Here is a 12,348-nt window from a genome sequence, read left to right as displayed (position 1 = left end):
TAAATCTTGTATGAGTCCAGTAAGTGTTCATACTCTGTGAGTTTGAAGCCAGCCTTGTCTACAGAGTGACTTCCAGGACAGCCGGTGCTACACAGAGAAACCCTGTCTCAAAACAACAAACAAACAAAGAAACAAAACAAAACAAAAAACAAAATCAAACCTTTCCAGACATAAAATCTCAGGCTTAGTACTTAGGTACTTAGGTACTTAGTACTTAGTACTTAGTACTTAGTCTCTACAAGTGGTTTCTATAATTCTGTGAGGGTCTCTGCCAACACCAGGGCCGGCAGAGAAAAAACCCTAGTGAGGCAGGAGGGGAACCCTAAGCTACATGACTCTGCACCTGGAGTCTGATACAGGATGGTTTATTGTAGCCATACGCACAATTTTGGGGGGAAACCATTCTGCTGATAATTAACCCAACTGTGTACAAGGAAGCTTAAGCCATGCTTATACTGAAGCTCTTTACTGAGTACATATGGTCACTTCCATAAAGATGGCTCAGTCCTGTTGACCAAGAGGAAAATGTCCACAGGAAGGACTGACCGGCCTTGCCCTGCAGACAACACAGGTCACCAAGCTGTTAACCACATCCACATTCTGGGTAGGAAACAGTCATACACAGCTTCTGTCCAAGACACTAGCTCACTGTTTCACATTTCCTGAGTGCTTCTGAGTACAGGCACTCTAGTTCTCTATAAAACCCCATCCTGGGTGGCAGCACAGCCTCTGCCGCCCCAACACTGGGGATGCAGAGGCAGGAGGATGACAGTTCCAGCACAATCTAAGCTACACTGGCTGAACACACAAAGATCATAGCTCAGAACTGCTTTGCCTCTAAATTCCCCAGGAACTAGAAACTGGGTTTGCGGGTCTGAGAGTGGGCAAAGGCTCAATGCTGCCAGAGTTCAATTGTCAGTCTTAACCTGATAACCTCAGTGACTCTCAGTGTCCCCTGCCACCCAGCCCATCCCCTGGTCTTTGCTTGGCCAGCAGCCTGGTGCGCAGCCCTCCTCCTTCCTGTGGGAAAGAATGGAGTATGCCCATGGCACAGTCTTCATGGGCCCTGTAGCCATCACAGGGAGTCAGGAAAGGGGTCACTGGAGTGCAGGACCTGGGCATTTCTGGTGTGTCAGACATTTGTAGGGGACAAGCAGCAGGTGGAGCTGACCTCAGAGACTGGGGCACTTGGGGGATGCAGGCTGCTCCAGCATAGAAGCATTAGGACAGCAGAGCTCAATTGTGGGGTGTCATATATTGGGGACCTTGGTGCTGAGGGCTGCATGTCTGAGTCTCTAGGGATCGTGGGGGTTATGTGTGTGTCACTGGCATTTCGGAGACATTGGGGGTCTCCCAATATCTTTGAGGGCTTTGGGGTCTCTGAGAGTCGTTGGATATTTTGGGGTGTCTATGAGCATGCATGGTTATTTGGGTACTCCTAAGGGTCATTGGGAAGTTTGCTATGTCTGGGTATATGAGCCGAGGGCTCTTCTGGCTTCTGGCTGTGATTACATTCAAAGATTTCTGTAGACTGGTTCTTGTCACCATCCATGCCTGACATCTGAGGTCATCCTCTGAGAACACACGGGGGAAGGAGAGAATAGACTCTTGTCAGCTGTCGTCTGTCCTCTGTGTCTGTCACCTCTGCTCCCAGAGTATTCCACTCCCCCAAAAGGAGCCTCAGGTCATGAGCTGAGGCTGCTGGAGCCTAGGGAAGGGAGGCTGCTCATGTCACATCATTGTGTCTGACTTTTTTTTTTCCTTTTTCTTTTCTTCGGAGTTGGGGACAGAACCCAGGGCCTTGCGTTTGCTAGGCAAGCGCTCTACCACTGAGCTAAATCCCCAACCCCTGTGTCTGACTTCTGTCACTCAGTGTCATGAGTCTGGGTTCATCCACATGAGGCATCATGTAACAGACGTATGGGCCGCTGGTGTGAGGCCCACGATTGAGCTGAGCCCAAGCTCTCTCAATTGCTGGGCATTCTCTCCAGCCGCACAGTCTCGCCAGGATCAGGAATACACACGACCCCAGATACCAGCATAAGCCAGGTCCCCATTACCCCCTTCAGTGCTAGGGTTCCTGTACCCCACGGCCCTGCCAGCCTATGTGGTTAGCATCCCCAAGGGGGTCAAGGAGAGAGCTGGCCCCCTGATCCTGTGAACCCACACAACCATGCCACTTCTTTCAGTCTACCTGGATGGGGTCCTCTCCCACAGCCTGGAATGTCTCTCTGCCTCAGGGATCCGGATTCTGTCTTCACACTCCCTTCCCCTGAGCACACACCAGCTGGGCTCCCACTGGTCCTGGGACTTGCTGGCTTGCCCATTTACACCAGTGGGAGGACAACACTTCCAGTTCCTCCTTCAGTTTCCTCTTACCCAGCTGCTCCTCAGACCTCAGGGTCTTAGCTCCTGCTGCCTTGCTGAGGACCGCTCCTGCCTGCCAGGTATTTATCAGCTATATGCCTTCCCTGAGCTGGTCCCCACAGCCCCTCTCCAACAGCCTGCCACAGAAACTTCCACAGAGCTCGGAGAATTAAGGACAGGTTTTAAGACTCTGTGGCAACTCCTAACTATGTGTTGAAGCCCTAACCTTTTTTTTTTTTTTATAAATCTTTTTTTTCCTTCTTTTTTTTTTTTGTAGCTGGGGACCAAACCCAGGGCCTTGCACTTGCTAGGCAAGCGCTCTACCACTGAGCTAAATCCCCAACCCCTTGAAACCCTAACCTTAATGCCTCCTCTTCTAGGATGCCTTGTGAGAGTCTGTCCCTTCTTTCTGTCCTGCCTCCATGCGGACAGACTTCTGATCACTTCTCCATTCGGGGGTTGGACTTCTGATCACTGTCCAGTTCTGATCTTTCCCAGGACCAGATGGCCCCTGAGTACCTGCCCAGAGCTGAGGCATTTTAAGTGATCGTTCGTTGAGTGAATATTTGTAGAGCCCAGCAAAGGTCAGGAAGCGGGTGGAGGGGAAGCTGCGGGCCAAGGAGCTCAGAGTGAGGTCACAGCAAGAGAGAAGTGGGACAGTCCGGCCCCTCCTCCTCTCGTGAGAGCCTGAGGCTCGCAGAGGTCTCTCTGCTGACCCCTCTACTCCTACACCTGCTCCTCTTCCCTCAGGTGCTGGACTCACAGGTGGAGAGCGCCAGAAGCGGTGAACCCCAACCCCTAGGCCCTTGAGGCTTGGGACACCGCAAAGATCAGGAGGTGAGACCCAGGGCTCAGGCAGCTGGCACGGATCCTTCACAGCATCATGTCTGCCTCACTCCAGGGTTGGGCGATGTAGAATAGCAGGGTCTGCAGGAAAGATGGCCAGGACCTGGGCTAGGCTGTTTCCAGGACAACAACTCATTTGCACATAGTTGCGCCTTGGCCAATAGGAGTGTTGCAGATGGTGGGAAGCCCGGGCAGGTAGTCTAGTCTTGTGGGCAGGTGCGGGATGTACCCATTTCACAGACCAGTAGTTGGAGACTCAGGGACCAGGGAAACAGCTCAGCCAGGGGTCATGAGCTTTCATGTCAGGAAACTGATTGGGGTGTTTTATTTGAGCTTTGTTGGGTCTTACTATGTAGACCAGGCTGGCCTCGAAGTCACAGAGACCCACCTGCCCCTGCCAGCCGAGTGCTGGGATTAAAGGTATGCGCCACCACATATAGCCTGGTTTGAATTATTAATTAATCTGTACTTTTTTAAACCCATGGTGTTTAACTCATTTAAACCCACAGTGTTTACCACACAGGTGGCTAGAATGGGGAGCACGGGAGCTGGGCTGCTGTGGTCATGCCTCCCGATGCTGTTGGCCCTCCTGCACGAGTCAGGGAGTCAAGATCTTACCTGCACGGTTTACGCAAGCAACGTGGACTGGACTCAGACATTTAATGACACCTGCCTCAATTTCAGCGGCCTCGGCCTGTCCCTGCCACAGAGTCAGCCCTTGAAGGCCAGGCATGCACAGGTCCTGGACCTGTCTAAGAATAACCTTCGGGTGCTCCCTGGGGTCTTCTTTGCCAACCTGGAAAAGCTGCAAACCCTGATTGTCACCCACAACCATCTGGACAGTGTGGACGGGTCGCTGGCCCTACGCTGCGACCTGGAGCTCAGGGCAGACTGCAGCTGTGGTCTGGCCTCCTGGCAAAATGTTCGGCAGAACAACTGTTCTGGGCAGCAGCAGCTGTGTCTACACCCAGTTACGGCAGCTCCCAGGAACCTCTCCACCTTCCTCCAGGTCAGCTGTCCCCCAGGCTGGGCCCCGGGGTCCATTGGCGCCCTTGTTGCTGGGACTATCTTCCTGGCTTTGGCTGTTGGTGGATCTGTGCTGGCCTGGAGGCTTCGTCGCCGACATGTCGGTAAGCAGGGTCTCAGCAAAGTCCAGAATTCACACGATGGCCCCACACCAGTGACAGACTTCTTGCCAAGGTACAGCAGCCGGCAGCCTCGTCCCAAGGCCCCAGACTTGCCACCCAACAGGTCCACGATGGATTATGAGAATGTCTTCATTGGCCAGGCAGCCGAGGATTGTTCATGGTCTGCAGCCAGGTGAGTGACCCCTGTCCACAATGAGCAATTACTCTGCTTTAGAGAGCATGGAGGCCTGAGAGAGTGGAGTCACCATGAGTATATAGTTGGCCTGAAACTGTCAGCTGGGCCTCGTGAAGCTTCACATGTTCAGATGAGGGCTGCAGGCCTCACCTCACCTCCAGAGGTAGGAGAATAAGAGTTTGGAAAGTTCCCAAGGGGCCAGCCGCCATCTTGTGAGCTGTAAACCCAGCTCATACCTCTGAAGGAACCAGGGTTCCAGGTCAAGTAGGACTTGGCAAAGGGTCAGCAGTCCAGTCTCCTGGCTCACAGATGTCTGTGTCCCCATGCTAGAGGACAACACCCTCATCTCCCTGTGACACTTGGGATGCACAGTAGGTTAAAACTGAGTAGGTGAGTAAGGATGGTGTGCCCACCTATCTTCCCAGCCCTGTGGGGTGGAGGCAGAAGGATTCTGAGTTGGGGACCACAAGAGACTCTGTGGTCTGTGTGTGTGTGTGTGTGTGTGTGTGTGTGTGAGAGAGAGAGAGAGAGAGAGAGAGAGAGAGAGAGAGAGAGAGAGAGAGAATTGGGAAGTTTGTGGGGGGACTGACCAAGAATATGGAATAGGGAAGTCTGCTGGAAGCTGAGGTAGGAGATTTGTGTAACTCGGTTGAGAAGAAATGTATGCAAATGATATGCAAATATTGAGAAAGGGGAAGTGACCGGTGGAGGGGGATGGGGAAGGTCACCAATGTAGGCCGAACCAGTTAGTCAGGAAAAAGGAGAGATGGCCCCACCCTGGCTTCACTGGCCCTGTTCTAGGCCCTGCTCAGCTTCCCAAAAACCGAAAACTGGGGTTTCTTTCTTCCTTGTACTTCACGGAGCCTGTCACAACCTCTTCTGCGATCACAGGCAAATGATAGTGAAAAAAGTTAAAAGTAAACCGGAGGTGGGGCTGGATTGGAGCTGGAGTGCTCTCCCAGACATCCCGTCCCCGCCATCCAGACCATCTGGGGTGAGGGTGGGGGATGTAAAATCCGAGTTCAGGCTAGCCTGGCCTACACAAGACCCTGTCTCAAAACGCAAGGACAAAGGGGTTGGGGATTTAGCTCAGCGGAAGAGCACTTGCCTAACGAGCGCAAGGCCCTGGGTTCGGTCCCCAGCTCCAGAAAAAAAAAAAAAAAGAAAAAAAAAAAAACCGCAAGGACAAGAAGCTGGGTTCTGCACTGGAAAGAAAATATTGGCACATGTGCATGCACACATGAGTATACCCACACAGGCACGTGCATGTGCATGCCCAGACACACATACATGCAGGAGCCATACTAGTACATATGGATGCACACTCACGCGTGTGCGCGCACACACACACACCCACACACGCAAGCACAGACACATATATGCACTCACATGCACACACATGCATGAATTATTCATGCACTCACACGCACAAATACGTCCACACACATACATGGACGCAGACACACATAAATGCACGAACCATACATGCACATATACACCCATGCACACGCACAGACAACACAAATACACACGCTTACATGCTTGCACACACATGCATGCACACGCACACACTCATACCCATGCTTACACGAGTGCACATATACAAGTCAAATCAGGTGTGTGTCTTCCACACATATTTTAATCATGCTGAATCGGTGACTTTCAGAGGAGTGGGAGTCACACAGGAAGTTGGAAAAACAGGTAGGAGCGGAACAGGAGCATATTATCTGTGAGAGCCAGGCCAGCCTGGGCTACACGATGAGACCCTGTCACTGGCCCCTGTCTCTTCGCCTCAGTCACCCGCCTCTGATGTACATCTGCCTCCGCAGAAGCTGCCCTTCTGGAGACAATGACTGCTACATGAACTACAGGAGTGTCGACCTGGACCCTCAGCCCGTCTATTGCAACCTGGAGTCCCTGGGGCGGGCCCCATTGGAGGACGATGAGCGTGTGGTTTCCTGGCGCTGAGCCGGGTCTGGCCCACAGGGACAGACATTTAACCTGAGAATCCGTTCCCCGCAGTACCCCCCGCCCCGCTCCCGCACGCCCAACATCACGGGGAGCAGGAAGACTCCCAAAGAGGAAGAAAGATCAGCAACAACCCTCCGGTCAGTGCGCATGCAGATGGTGCTCCATAAATGCTCTGGGCCACGTGGAACTCTGAGCAGGACTGACCGGTGATTTCCGGAAAGTCCGAACTTTATCTGAATTCACAGTTCTGCTCGCTCTGTGTCCCCTCTGCCTGCTGCTCACCCACCAGCCACTCAGACTCCATAGGAGGCATTCCTGCCTTCTCAGCCCTTAGGGATCTTTCCCCTCCCTTCCTCTCCGCTTCACTCCCCTCCTCTCTCCTACTCGGGTCATCCGGAAGCCCCGAGAGGTCACAACATGGTCTTCATCCGTTCCTCCTCCCACCCCTTATCTTCCTTCCCTTCCCCACCCTCAAGATTCCCGGGTTCCCGATCCTAGGTCTGGGCTCCAGCCTATGTGGCTCTCCCTGCCTCTCTGTCTCCCTGTGTCCCCTTTTCTTTCCTTTTGTCCTTCCCACCAGGATTTACTGCTCACCAGAGTACACTTAAGGCTCCTTCAGTGCTGTGGTGGCTCCAGGTTGTTACTTTGACAGAATCTGGATTTAAACCCAAAACTGGAGGGCGCACACACACCTGTGAGCGACTTCTGCTTACTTTAAAATGGGAAAATCTCTTCTCTCTCTCTCTCTCTCTCTCTCTCTCTGTGTGTGTGTGTGTGTGTGTGTGTGTGTGTGTGTGTGTGGGTGTGTGTGTGTGTAGCCCTGGGTGTTCAGGAACTCACAGAGATCGTCCTGTCTCTACTCCGGGCTCAGACTAAACTGACGGTGGAAGATGCACTTCTTGTCTGGACCTTTGAGAGAAAGCATATGCCCTGCTTTTGATCCTGAATTTTTAAAGTGGGCAGACTCGCCTTTAATCTGGGCCTCACCCTCGGCTGGGAACCTACATAAGGACAATGGAAGAAGAGCTTTTGCGCTTTGCTTGCTGGCACATCCATTCCTTCACTGGCACTGGAGCTCCCTTCAAGACTCCAGCACATACTGAAGAGCAGCCGAGACACCCAGTCTTGTTGACTGAGCAGCCACTGGCTTCTTACACTTTTCATTCCCAGCCAGCCGTTGTCGGACTATCTGGATTGCAGAGGCCCCCTGATTCTGGGATGTTAGGCCTGGCTTGAAATGGGGATGGGAGGAATGTCCAGAGGGAACCTAGAAGGGCGCTGAAGCAGAGGCTGCAGCAATGAACTGCTGACTGTCCTGCTCCTCCTTGCGGCTCAAACATGGCAGGACCACCAGGCCCTGGCTGGTCACTCACATCAGCTGTCAGTCAATAAAATCACCCCAGGCCAGCCTAATGGAGGCCCGTCCTCTGCTCCACTTCTCAGGTGACAAGGGAAACTGAGGCTAGGGTGATGGGAATCATGCCGAGATCACTGAGACGCCGCATAGAAACCAAGCTCACCTTTATTAGCAGAGTTTTAAATAAATACACAATCCACCCACCCAGCCCAACCCCAATAAATTAATAATATTATTAAATAAAAATATAAATAGCATCATGGAAGGGGAGTGTAGGTAAGGAGCAGGGCCCAGTGCTCAAGCGCAGTGGCAGCCCTGGGCTACCAGATCATCATAAGTCTGCAGTGACACGCCGCTGTCTGTCCTGTGCATAAGAACCACCGGGGTGTAGCTGGAGGGGACACAGCACGGGGCCGGCACTCTGTCGGGCTGCAGGCCATGCAGGCGTGCTTTGATCTGCGCATGCGTGTTGGCCGACCGGTAGAGGTGGGGGCACTCGCCCACGCACATGCTCAGTTGCAGCTGACGCGGGGACAGTACCCAGTCGCTCCAACCTAGGTCCTCGAGAGTTGCCTGCACAGTCTCCAGGTGACAGCAGCGCCCGGGACCCAGCGGGCACGAGTCTCTTGGGTGCAAATGCGCGCTTCGGCGCCCCCTGCCGGCGGCCGATCGTAAGTGCAGTTCCAGGCGCGCGCCGCCAGAGGGCAGCACGGCTAGGTCGGGAGGCGGCGCCAGGCGCAAGCGCAGTGCGCGAGCGTGGGGTCCCTGGAGGCTGATCGCACGTTGCAGGGGCCTGGTGATGTCCCAGGGCCTGGACGAAGGCGTCAGCAGGAGCAGCGCTCGGTGCACGCGGTAGGCTTCGGGGAGACCCTGAGTCAGCGACGCCCGGTTGACGCGGAGCAGCAGCCGGCCGTGGGACCCCAATCGCACTGCAGAAGAAACCAGAACGCCCGTTACTCATGTGCTCAGTATGTGCCAGGCACAGGTGTGTCCGTGTGCAAATGTGCCACTCCCACCCACCACAGGGCCTTTGCACAGATGTTAAACATATGTAGCCCAAGGTCTCTCAGGGTAGCCCTGGTTCTCAGTGTAGTTAAATAAATGTAACTCTCGATGTAAGCCAGGCTAGCCTCGAACTCAGAGATCTGCCTGCCTCTGTCTCCCAAGTGCTGGGATTAAAGACTTCCACCAGCACCTTCTGGTTAAAAGCTGATTTTGCTCTTAGCAACAGGGAGATCTCTAAGGTCTGCCCTGTGGAGTACTTCTCAAACCTTTCCCCAAACCTCTGAATAAAGTGTTTTAACAAACAAAAGTTGATTTTCTTTAAAGCAGTGTTTGGTGGCCACCTTTTCACACTTGGGAAATGGAGGCAGAAGGATTGCCCTGAGTTTGCAGTCAACCTGAGCTACAAAGTCCCTATCTCAAAAAGAAAGAAAGAGAGAGAGAGAGAGAGAGAGAGAGAGAGAGAGAGAGAAAGAAAGAAAGAAAGAAAGAAAGAAAGAAAGAAAGAAAGAAAGAAAGGGGGCTAGAGAGATGGCTCAGAGGTTAAGAGCACTGTCTGTTCTTCCAGAGGTCCTGACTTCAATTCCCAGCAACCACACATGATAGTTCACAACCATCTGTAATGGGATCTGATGCCCTCTTCTGGCCTGCAGACAAACATGCAGGCAGAAAGCTGTATGATGTATACATAATGTTAGAAAGAAAGGAAGGAAGAAATGGAAAAAGAAAAAGAGGAAAACAATGAATGGGACGGGGGCTGCAGAAATAGCGCAGCGATTAAGAGAACGCACTCTTCTTCCAGAGGACCTGAGTTCAAATCCCAGCAACCACACGGTGGCTCACAACCGTCTGTAATGGGATCTGATGCCCTCTTCTGGTGTGTCTGAAGACAGCTACAGTGTACTTACATATAATAAATAAATCTTAAAAAAAAAATTGGGACAGGTTCTCACTATGTAGTCCCAGCTGGCCTTGAACTCACGGCAATTTCCCTGCCTCAACCTCTGGAGTAGTTACCATATCCAAGTAAGACTTTGCAGGTCGTCAGAGTGACAGTTCACTGGGATTCACACAAAGCTAGCGGATTTGTGAAGGGGCGTGCCCAAGCGGATTTGTGAGGGGGCGGGGCCAGATCGGCCTGGGTCCTAACGCGGAGCCGAGGCCCAGGGATCCTCCTCCCTCCCATCCAGGCCACTGTCACTTGTTACAGTAGCAGATTCTTGACCAGCGATTGCGTCAGATTCCGGATCCAGTTCCCGCAGGTTCTTTTCCCTCTGGCTCTCAACCTGGCTCTCTTTCCTACCTCCCCTCTCCAGTACCCTCTAACCATCCCCCGTGTCCTCTCCCACTAGAGTGCTGTGCATCTCCAGGAAAGACCTCGACCTCTCTGGACATCATTTGTCCAGCTCCGGTCTGAGGACGGTCGTCCTTCCTACTCTGGCTGAGCCCACTGCACGGGGGACTGCTGGCAACTCCAGAGGTCACAGCAGGGGAAACTGAGGCTCGGAAGCTGGACTGACTGGGTCTCGTGGACTTGAGTGTGTTGGTTAGAGCTTGGAGAGGGTGTTGCTGAAGTGGGTCCCCAGCTGCCACTTACCCTCTGGACTGAGTATCCGGACAGCTGGGTCAGGGGTTGGTTCTGAGTTCGAGTCCTCCCGGCTCTGGTTGGCATGCAGTCGGCTCAGCAGGTCCTGGAAGCGACCCCGTAGCTCGTCCGGGTTGAGTTGGGACTCAGAGAGGGAGCGTCGCTGCTCAGGCACTGCCAGGGCGTCCCCCTGAGATGGCCATGACAGCAGAAGCAGCAAGAGCAGCAGGAACAGCAGGAACCTCAGCTGAGGACCGCCTGTAGGCTGGGCATGGAGCGCGCGCAGGGCCATGTCGCTTGTGTCCTGAGTGTGACTTTGCGTTAAGCCTTCGCAGCTGCCTTTATACCCACTGGACTCTGTCCGCCCCGCCCCCTTGTGCGATGCCAACTCGGGTGACCAGGCTAATCCGGGCGGGAATCCCAGGGCTCCGCAGGGGGGCGGGGGCGGAACCTCTCAGCTCACGAGGGAAAATGCGGGGACTGTGACCTGAGTGAGTGCTGACTGTCCCCACAGAACATGTGATGTAGTCCAGACTGAAGTTCAAGTGGCTTCTTCCTTCCCCTTGGGACCAGGGCTCTCTCTCCCTTTCTTCCTCTCTCCCTCCCTCCCCTTCTCCACCCCCATCGAAGGTAAAGAAGCCAAGGAAAATCTAGAAAAGGCAAGTTCAGGCAAGTCACCCTACGTCTCAGTGTCCCAGGAGTAGACTTTACAACCCTGTCTAAATGGGCTGGGACAGAAGAGCAAACCAGGGAGTACTGCACCCATTCAAGGTTCTCTTCGGAACTCCTACTAATGCTTCAAAACCCTGTGCGAACAGCTCCTGCTTCAGGAACCTTCACTAGATTTCCAGGATGACTGGGTGCTCACACACGCCTGCCCTGTGCCTGCCTCAGTATCCCCAGACCAGGGGTCTCTATTGGGGAGAGAGGCAAGAGGAAATCTGCCCATGGGTCTCCTTCCAGTCGGGAGTCGGTAGGTGGCTGGAGGGTGAGGGCAGTTGGTCTCAGGCTCCAAAGGAAGATAGATGAGGACGAAGTCGCCAGGAGCCCTGTCCACAGTCAGCCTGAGCCTCCGAAGGGTAGTGGCTGTAGCCGGGACTTCTGAGTGAGACCAGAGTGAGCATCTAGGGCACCAGGTGTCACCAAGTTCTCCTGCTGGGATCTGGAGCACCTAGGGTTCCCTCCCAATATCTACGTACTGCTGGGTGGCCTCTGACCTGTGGGGTGACTCCAAGTTATGACTGACTATGGGGCTCCATGTCCCCCTGTGAAGGCCAGGTAGGTGCATGGTAAGTCTTCACCCGCCGCCATCCCTTCTGTCCCTCTGTCCTGGTGCTCACTGGACAGGAGGTAGAAGCCCGGGCTGACCCCAGAACCCACCCCCTGCTGATCCCAGACCCCCCCCCTCAGATCTAAGCCCTGCCCCTTATGCACTAGTCCCCCTCCTCCTGTAGACCCAAGACCTGCCCCCAAAGTTACCTGTCTGGTCTAGGACCCTTTGTCTAAATGATCAGTATGAAGGGAGGTGACCCTGCCCTTGTGCTCCCGTGGGGAGGGGCAGCTTGGTGGACACCCAGCCGGTGAGAGTGGGGATTATTTTCATCTCTGAACGTTTTTCCCCCAAAATTTTTTTTTTTGGTTCTTTTTTTCGGAGCTGGGGACCGAACCCAGGGCCTTGCGCTTCCTAGGTAAGCGCTCTACCACTGAGCTAAATCCCCAGCCCCGTTTTTCCCCCAAATTTAAGTCTCAGAGTCAGATTCTCTGCTGTGGGCAAGCTGCTGACCTCCGATCGGTGGCCTGGATCTCAGGCCAACCATCGACCATCAGTCCCTGTGAAAGGCTACTGTCGTCTACATCTCCAGGGTGGGAGTATGGGGTGGGGGGCGGTGCAGGGGAC

The 12,348-nt window shown here is 53.8% G+C and overlaps 2 protein-coding genes across 14 annotated transcripts; one reads left to right on the top strand and one right to left on the bottom strand.

The window, feature by feature from the left end:
• The first annotated feature begins 2,311 nt into the window (after positions 1 to 2,311).
• On the top strand, positions 2,312 to 9,167 carry Lrrc25 (leucine rich repeat containing 25). Of its 12 annotated transcripts, none has more exons than XM_039094885.2 (5): positions 2,312 to 2,447; positions 3,118 to 3,204; positions 3,570 to 3,633; positions 3,737 to 4,533; positions 6,333 to 7,920. In XM_039094885.2, exons 4-5 carry the CDS (start codon positions 3,746 to 3,748, stop codon positions 6,502 to 6,504), a joined length of 960 nt encoding a protein of 319 aa, XP_038950813.1. In that variant the 5' UTR covers positions 2,312 to 2,447; positions 3,118 to 3,204; positions 3,570 to 3,633; positions 3,737 to 3,745; the 3' UTR covers positions 6,505 to 7,920. The 12 variants fall into 12 exon arrangements, with proteins under 12 accessions (XP_038950813.1, XP_038950812.1, XP_038950810.1 ...); XM_039094884.2 differs by having other exon boundaries at positions 3,723 to 4,533; XM_063275638.1 differs by having other exon boundaries at positions 2,317 to 2,447; positions 6,366 to 8,069.
• Gdf15 (growth differentiation factor 15) lies at positions 8,012 to 11,598 on the bottom strand. Of its 2 annotated transcripts, NM_019216.3 has the most exons (3): positions 11,286 to 11,598; positions 10,464 to 10,755; positions 8,012 to 8,793 (listed from the first exon to the last, which is right to left on the bottom strand). In NM_019216.3, exons 2-3 carry the CDS (start codon positions 10,741 to 10,743, stop codon positions 8,162 to 8,164), a joined length of 912 nt encoding a protein of 303 aa, NP_062089.2. In that variant the 5' UTR covers positions 10,744 to 10,755; positions 11,286 to 11,598; the 3' UTR covers positions 8,012 to 8,161. The 2 variants fall into 2 exon arrangements, with proteins under 2 accessions (NP_062089.2, NP_001398512.1); NM_001411583.1 differs by lacking the exon at positions 11,286 to 11,598 and having other exon boundaries at positions 10,464 to 10,769.
• Between the last annotated feature and the right edge of the window lie 750 nt (positions 11,599 to 12,348).

Source organism: Rattus norvegicus, chromosome 16 (assembly GCF_036323735.1).
Source record: "Rattus norvegicus strain BN/NHsdMcwi chromosome 16, GRCr8, whole genome shotgun sequence".
Classification (NCBI taxonomy): domain Eukaryota; kingdom Metazoa; phylum Chordata; class Mammalia; order Rodentia; family Muridae; genus Rattus; species Rattus norvegicus.
This window is presented reverse-complemented; position numbering and strand designations above follow the sequence as displayed.